The sequence below is a fragment of the Triticum urartu genome, chromosome 4A (assembly GCF_056163025.1).
Source record: "Triticum urartu cultivar PI428250 chromosome 4A, HENAU_Tu73, whole genome shotgun sequence".
Taxonomy (NCBI): Eukaryota; Viridiplantae; Streptophyta; class Magnoliopsida; order Poales; family Poaceae; genus Triticum; species Triticum urartu.
This window is the reverse complement of record NC_141876.1, coordinates 41319316-41327490: the sequence shown is the minus strand read 5'-3', so window position 1 is coordinate 41327490 and position 8175 is coordinate 41319316. Positions and strand designations below refer to the sequence as shown.

At 50.6% G+C, this 8175-nt stretch overlaps 1 protein-coding gene and 1 pseudogene across 1 annotated transcript; both read left to right on the top strand.

Annotated features, from left to right (window-relative positions):
* The first annotated feature begins 506 nt into the window (after positions 1-506).
* Positions 507-836, top strand: LOC147974665 (uncharacterized; annotated as a pseudogene).
* A 3553-nt stretch (positions 837-4389) lies between these two features.
* Positions 4390-5290, top strand: LOC147974664 (uncharacterized). The gene has a single exon (XM_087517671.1). The coding sequence runs from the start codon at positions 4550-4552 to the stop codon at positions 5123-5125; it is 576 nt and encodes a 191-aa protein (XP_087373797.1). The 5' UTR covers positions 4390-4549; the 3' UTR covers positions 5126-5290.
* Positions 5291-8175: the final 2885 nt, after the last annotated feature.

Sequence of the window (8175 nt, the reverse complement as noted above, 5' to 3'; positions counted from 1 at the left end):
TTCAGTCATGATTTTTTTGACCCAGACGAACCTGTCAAACGGCCCTCAGATGCCCGGGCTGACCGGCACTTTCCATATCTAGCCCAAATATGGGGAGGATATTGGGGTGCCCGCCATGTCGGCCTGACGGCGTGGCCCCACACAGAAACGCCCGGAAACCCAGCGGTCCGACGGACGCCGCGTGGCGCCGCTCCGGCTCGCCGCCCAAGACGAAATCCAACTATTTAAGCCGGCTGGTGTCCGACAACCCTAACCCATCCCCTCCTCTCCGCACCGCCAGTCCGAGCCCATCCACCTCCTCTCTCTTCCGCTCCAACGCTCTGCCCACACTCCGGCACTCCGCCATGGTCCGGGGCAAGATTGCGTACTATGTCATGCTGACGCCGGAGCGCCGCTACGAGATCCAGCAGCAGACCCGGATGAGGGAAGCCGTGCGTGCCGCCCGCATCGCTGTCGGGCTGCCTCCGGACTCGCCGGAGCCAGAGGAGGAGGAGGAGATGGCTCAGATGGAGGTGGAGGAGGCGGAGGAGGCGCACTAGCAGGTGCCGCCCTTCAACATGGAGCAGGCGGAGGCGGAGTTTGCCGTTGCGCAGTCCGACGAGATGGCCGAGCAGCACGCCATCCTGGAGTCCATCTAGGATGAGGCCTATGTGGAGGCCAACCGGGCATTCCTCCGGCGGGAGCAGGCGGAGTCCAAAGCGATCTTCGCCGAGATCGCCGCGGAGATAGAGGCGGAGGAGGCCGGAGCGAAGCAGCCGGAGGAGCCGGAGCTGCAGCCGCCGTCCATGCTGCTGGAGCCAGGCACGAAGATCGTCGTGATCTCCGACGAGGAGTAGCCAGGATCGACGTAGTATGTAGGTTCTATTTCCTTTTGTATGTCTTTGTATGGATACAAGAATCGAGTATGAGATGTCTGGATGCAACAAGTGAAATTTGAGGCATGCCCGGTCACTGCCGGTGGACGCGCCCGGGCGCGTCCGCGGGCGTTTGAGGGTCCAGATTTGCCATATGTGGTTGTAGATGCTCTTAGAGCATCTCCCAACCAAAAGACCCCACCGGCAATCCTCACATGTCCAGGCGGATAGCCAAGGCAATATCCGGAAAAAAAATCACCTAATCGGATCCCCATATTCTGGTCATATGTCTGGGTTATCCGACACTTCTCAAACCTAGCTCATAGACGGATTTGGGCCCATCTGGCCGCGTCCGTCATGTTGGACCCATGCCAAATCCCCCAAAATCGACCTCCACCCTTGCTCGACCTGCCCTTTTCCACTATGTTTTGTCCTCGCTCACGTTGCTCCTTGTTCGTCCTGCTCTCCCACCCTAGCTCCGTCGACGCTCCCGTCCAGGCCCAACTCGCAGTGTCGCCACCGCCATCCTCTGTCAACCTCAGACACAGTCAGCACCACGAACGCTGCCCCGATACATCCTACTCCGGCCGCCATTGAGTTTTTGATGAAATGTCGAAGTTTTTTATGGTTCTTTTGCACAATTGTAGGCAATGGATAGATTCGCCGGACAATGAGTGTGCTTACCCGGAGCTTGATGAGTTCATCGATTCACCTGATTCAGACATGGATAACGACGAAGATGAGGACTTGATAGTGATAATCAGCATCCTTGAAGAATGGAGAAAAGTAAGAGGGACATGTTCTCAACTTGAAGGGTTCGATGCCATGTAGATTAGTTGTTAACGGGATAGGATAATGGGCAAACGTGGTCTCTATGCCGACTACTTCAAACCCAACATGATATTCCATGAGGGTTATCTGGGCGTCACTTCCGGATGAGTAGTCATTTGTTCTTGTGCATAGTGGAGGATGTGAAGGCATATGATTCTTACTTCATGTCGAGGAGAAGGATTATTGAGGACAACTATCATTGTCTCCTATGCAGAAATGCATGGATTCACAATGCTAGCATATGGTACAATCGGAGATGCCATTGATGAGGTTGTCCAAATGAGAGAGAGAGCACATACGTTGAGGCAATGGTGAATTTTTTGTATAACATGGTGTAGATGCTTGGAATGGAGTACTCGAGAGAACAATATGCCAAGGACACGGAGAAATTACTGGTAACTGGAGAGAGAAACTATGCCTTTTTTCTTCTAATTTTAACTGTTTATTGTTGTATTGTTCTGTGTCATATCCATTATTCTATGTATTTGTATCGTTCAATGATCCACGTTCATGCAGGGCTGACCTAAGATTTCAGGGGCTCGGGGTAAGGTAATACTAAACCTGAGCATGGGTGGCCCGGCCCGAAGCCCGATGTCCGGTCCAGGCTCGGGACTCACTTTCCAGCCCTTAGTCCGGTAAATGCCCGACAAAACATGATTTCCAAGTTTTTATATAAATATAGGCATAGCATTAATCCCCCAAAATAGCTATTTTATTACTTAGAATATAAAAAGTAGACATGTTGTCGGGCTGCGGACCGGGCCCAAGCTTGGGATTTGGGGTCGGGCTCTTTGAAACCCGGCCCGGCCCAAAAATGCCCAGGTCTAGGCAATACATAGGGGGCCTAAAGGCACATAAACTTATGAGTATTCATATTACTATTTCTTCAAAAACAACTCAATACACTATAATATGTGTTGGCTTGTGATCTACACTATCCAAAATACAAGATCATAAACATTTATGGTAAAAGTTGTTCACTCTTGTCCATCGAGACTTGTATTTTCTATATTTGTTACACTTTTGCGCCCACTCATATTATTGTCAAACTACATTCTTCACTAAGTTGTTCTTCAAGAATAACTTAAGGTGATTCCTCGGAATTCAAAGCAGTTGTATCTGTTCTAATAAAATGCAATAGCTCATTTCTGGGTCTCCATTAAGTCATATGCATGTTTGTTGAATACTTTCTAGATGAGATCTTGCTAAGTAAATTACCGGAACAAGTCATGGAAATAACACACAAACACATCATACAAGAAATTAAGAACACTGTTGATTCGATAGAAAGGCAAAGCAAAGGCATGTAACATGGCGCGTGATCACCTGGATGGCTAGAAAAATCAGAAATTGCAAGATTTGTTACTAATTACAAGTCATGAACAAAATCCAAGTTCCTCTTACCTAATTCCAATCGACACGATCAATCAGAGTGTGAGATAGATTGATGTATGAGGATGACCTTCACGAACAAATGAACATGTAAAAGGAGGGACGGGATTTACATCGCAGAGGAAGTAGATGGGATTCAAGAAAACTGGATTATGTTCTTCCATTAATCACGCGGACAACCAAAAAAACACAGTTAGATGAAGTTGGCGAACGCCGCCGACCTGGCTGATTTGTTGACAATCGGGAAAGAGATGGGGAGAAGCCGGAGAGATTGTGCATGCAACGTGCTGCAAGCTGAGAAGTAACCAATCCATCAATGGATTATACTTTTTTCTAAATAATAAATGCCACACGTCAGGTGCATGGCACTCCGACCCTGACGTTTTTCAGTGACAATTCTAGTCACACAGGATGGCAAATTTCAGCGACACATGACTAAAAGTTCATGTCATCCTACTGGTTCCCTCTTATTGCCATGCTTGGTAACTAAAGATGCCATCCTTGCGTCACTAAACCTGCCATAAAAAACATTCGGAGTTGCCTTGTGCTCATACCTGACGTGTGACACATTTCTTAAGGATAATCCACCCATTATATGGGCTAAACGTCATCCATCCGCATCCGGGCCTCCCGCCCCCCTCAGGGCCGACTCGACCGTTCATGTGTTTGCGGAAATATAAGATTTTGGAAATGAGGGATGTGGTTGGCCGAACTTAGAGGCGAGGGTTCACCGGCTCTGTCCAATGACACATCGACGGACATGTGGGGTTTAAATTAGACAAGTTCGCCTGAAGATGTTCTCATACGCTATCCTTTTATGACAATACATAGTTATATTCTTCTTCTTTTTGCGATAACACGAAAGTTTTTGTGTGAGGAATAAAACCTAGGCTTCATCTCGTTTTGTTCCAGTCGAGGGCGAGGTGATGCACAACGTTGACGCCAAATGTTGACAACTGATCGCCCAAGACGCAACCAAGTTAAGATGGCGATGCGTGTACAACGGTCCGTGACACGACGGGACGGTCGATGTCTTGTGACTTTGTGAGCACATACTTACGGAGTCGATCGCTTGGGTGCCCATGCAACGGAACAGAATTCCCGTGGATCCTCTCCGTAATCGCAATGATTTCAGAATGCCTCGTGTCGTGCGTTCAGTGTTCCTGGCATCCGTGACCCAAATCTACGCGAGGAAGGCTTAATTTGGACGAGCACGCACACAAGTCTACGGCCCGAACAGTAAATAGTGGAGCACTATTACTACGAAGCCATGAACGGTGCCTGATATCCCAAAGGAACACCAACCGAAGCCCCCACGCCTCCTTGTTCACGTGCCACGGCAAAGGGTGAAATTGTTCACGGGCTCGCGCCGAGCTCCTAGATAAAATGCCCCGACGACGGCCGTCAGGATGAAACCACCGCCTCGTGCCTCCATCGTCCCGAGGATCGATCGAAGAGCCTGACGTGCAGCGATGAGCCGCCGCACCAGGCGCGGCGACCGGCAGCAGCAACAGCCGCTGGCTCGTTCTACGACCGTGTCCAACAACCCGATCTTCTTCGTGCACGACGAGGTCGACAACGTGCCGGGTGAGTTCGCCAAGCCGCTGCCGCTGCCTCCTAGCAGGGCGCACCTGCAGCCTGCGGGCTCGCGGCGGGCAGCCGGTTCCACGTTCATGGCGAGCCGGCACGGGAGCGGCTGGGTCCTGTGGAGGGTGCACCACCACGACCCGTTCCTTGCCGCCTACGTCGCCTGCACCAAGAGCGACGGCGGTGGCAAGGTCGACGCCACTCCGGCGAAGCGGCAGCAGAAGAAGAACAGGGGCAGAGGCGATGCCGCTGTCCAGGGGTGCGGCATTTGGAGCGGTTGGACCGCGGCGGGAGCCAAGTACGCCGGAGCGATGTCGTGTAAGTACGGCTGCGACGTTGGCACCGCGCAGGGCGACGATCCTGCCGCGTCCCCGGCGCCCAGGCTGCACCTGTCGCGGCAGCTGGTGGTGATCCCGGCCAGGAGGAGGGCCCTGCAACCACGAGGGCGGGCGCAGGGCTGAGGGAGGGTGCTGTACTTGTGTTTGTTTCTGGTGCTGTGTAGTGCACCCTACCATGTAGTGGAACTCCCCCAACTGACTTATATTTCGGAACAGATGTAATAGTAACCTATAACCAATGTAACGATACTACTGCAGTGTGTAAAATTGTGAAGAGATAGAACTGTACTCCTTCCGTTTATAAATAGGGCGCAACTCTGCGCCGGCCGAAAATTTCGGCCGGTCCCGCGTGGGGCACACGATATAGCTTTTATAAACCGTACGATTTGGCCTTACAGAAAACGCTGAAGAAAAAAAAAGCAAAGGGGAAAGAGACCAGCGTCCCGATGGTCCTCAGCCGCCGATGACCCGCGCTCGCCAAACCATGCCCATTTGCCTCGCTGCACACGCTCACCGCCGATGCTCGCCGTCGTCGCTCTCACCAAAAAGGTCGGTAACCGTAGCGGCCTTTTCTCTTGCCTCTGTGTTGCATCCATGGTAGCTCCGGGGCGTCGACTGCAACACCGTCCCTCGCCGGTGCTGCCCACCGCCGGCGTGGTCACCGCCCCCCACGTCCGTCACCGCAGCTCGCCACCACTCGCCGCAACTAAGAAAACAAAAAAAGTCAGCTGAAGCAAAATTTTAGCCGGTTCCAGCAAAACCATGGACCTTCGTCGCCGGAACGTAGCAAAATTTTTGGCCGGTCGTAGCAAAAAGAAAAGACGGTTCCAACAACTCACCATGGTTGCAGTTCCCCTCGCAGGCATGGTCGCCATCACCAGCATGGTGACCCACCAGGTTTGAAGCTTACCGTTGTGTCGCTTGCAGCTCGCTAGACACCGGTTGTAGCACTGCCTCGTGCCGGTTGCAGCCTTGCCGGCGATGGGCGTCTCTGGTTGTAGCTCTGGTGTACCACGGCTTGCAGCTCTGGCACGCATGGTTGAAGCTTCTGTAATACATGGTTGTAGCAAAAAAAAACTTCATTGATCCCCTTCCTCCAGCAAAAAGCTACTACCGATGAAAAAAAATGCTACAACCTATGAATCAAAAAGTTGCTACCGTCGAAAGTGGGAGTGTTGCGACCGGCGAAATCAAAAGTTGGAACCAGCGACGCGAAAAGCTACTGCCAACGGGAAAAAATGTTGGAACCAACGAAACAAAGATTGGTGCTCGTGGATGAAAATTGCTACAACCGGCGAAAGAAAAAGCTGGAACCGATAAATCAAAAAGTTGCAACTGGCTAAAAGTTAAAAACAAAGCCATAGCCGCACGGCGTCTTGGGAAAAAAATGGTGCTGCCGGTGTGCGAGCGCCGTCGCCTCAAACTCACAGGGGAGGGGTGGTGGGGGAGCGCAGAGCAGCTCGTCGTCGCCTCAACGCGTGCTTTGCGGGAGGTGGTGGTGAGGACGCATGTCGGCAGGGAGGTAGAGAGGGGACGGGAGGGGACGGAGGTGCTTGAAGGCCAAATCCATGGCAGTGTGGCGTTCATGGCGAGGGGAGAGGAAAGAAGACCGACTGGAGGAGAACGAAGAAGAGATAGGAAAGAAAACGAGTGGAAGAGGAGAGGATAAGGTCAAGTGAAAAAAGCGGTGCATGGGCCCTCCCGTTCCGTAGGATCTACGCGTAGCGCGCGTCCGGCCGAACATTCGGCCCGCGTGCCGATTGGAAACGTTTACCTTATAAATGTAAGGATTTTTAGAGATATCAATACAAACTACATAAAGAAGTAAATTTGTGTGTGTATATTGTTCTGTGATCCATCATCATATAGACAAAACATGAAATCAACTGGGCGCTGCTACATCCACGGAGGATTCACTAGGAATTTACGGGTTTTTCTAATGCAACACACATTATACGAAGTGTCCCTCCTGTTAGCAGCACTCTTGTCACATGTATCTATTCCTCATCAATTTAGATTACAAGCCATGGATTCATCAAGCTCTAGCCATTACAAGGGAGGAGAGGAACACCAGAGGAAGAGGAAGACAGAAGCAGAAGAGGCCGAAGCCGTCCTGATCCGAGCCGAGATGTTCGTAGACCTTCCCAACGTACTTGTAGTAGCTCCCTCCCGAGGCCTTATTGTAGCCCAACCCAGCAGCCCATGGCCCAGCCTAGGTGATAGTAGGTTGGTCGCTAACATTTGCCGCTCCTTAAAGTTCAGCTTGACCTCAAGCCGATGGCATGTTAAACCACCTGGATCCTATGGTACTTGTGATTTCTTGAGTTCATCGAGAAACGTGGTGATGGTTGTAGTTATATGAGCCATGGTCGAACATGATTGAAGCAATGTTTAAGGAGGCATCGTCGAGGTAGATGTCGGTGACGCCACATACTTTCTCGAAATAGAAGTGGTATTTGTGGCCGACCTGGGCTTGCTCGAAGGAAGTGGCCAGAATTAGGACATACCTTCCTCCTTAAAAATGCTCTTGGATATATCCTGGAGAGAAACTGCCAATGTGTCGAACCTCCTAGATCCCATATCAATTGAGGTGTATCAATTTCGACCCCCAACTAGCATCATCCAGGCCACAAAGATTATCTCGACGCCAAGCTGGGACGGAGCAAATATTCGGATTCCATTCCAGTTGTAGAATTTTAAAGATTTTGTAGTTGATATTGGGAAGAGGATAATCTTTCGTCATTAAGCTAGAGCCATCCTGGAGCTTGCTCTGAAACTTGAAAACCCACCACTGATCTAATTTCTCCATGGGACCGAGTAGAGGAACACAATCAGCAGGAGAAAATAGTGGATCTCCGCACTCTGCCTTTTGGAGCACAACAAAATTTGCACTCGTATGTCCGAATATTGTACTGAACATGTAGCAAGAATAACCACCACCAATATAATAGCAGATGATAATGAAGATGGCTGAAATGATCTCGCCAACTTTAGGCGAAAATGATTCCTTGAAATTCATTCTCTTCAGCATCATTTGGTGAACAATTGGCATTGGATATTTTTGAGAGCTTAATCCCCACTTGTGCATGCCCACTTCCTCTGAAAATAGCTACGCCTCTAGTGCAGGAAGAATTGTCATTGTCCGACTCCCAAGAATAGTGAAGCATCTTCTC

What these genes read in the sequence shown, in the direction of transcription:
- LOC147974664 (XM_087517671.1), top strand. Translation starts at nt 4,550, where the DNA reads ATGAGCCGCCGCACCAGGCGCGGCGACCGGCAGCAGCAACAGCCGCTG.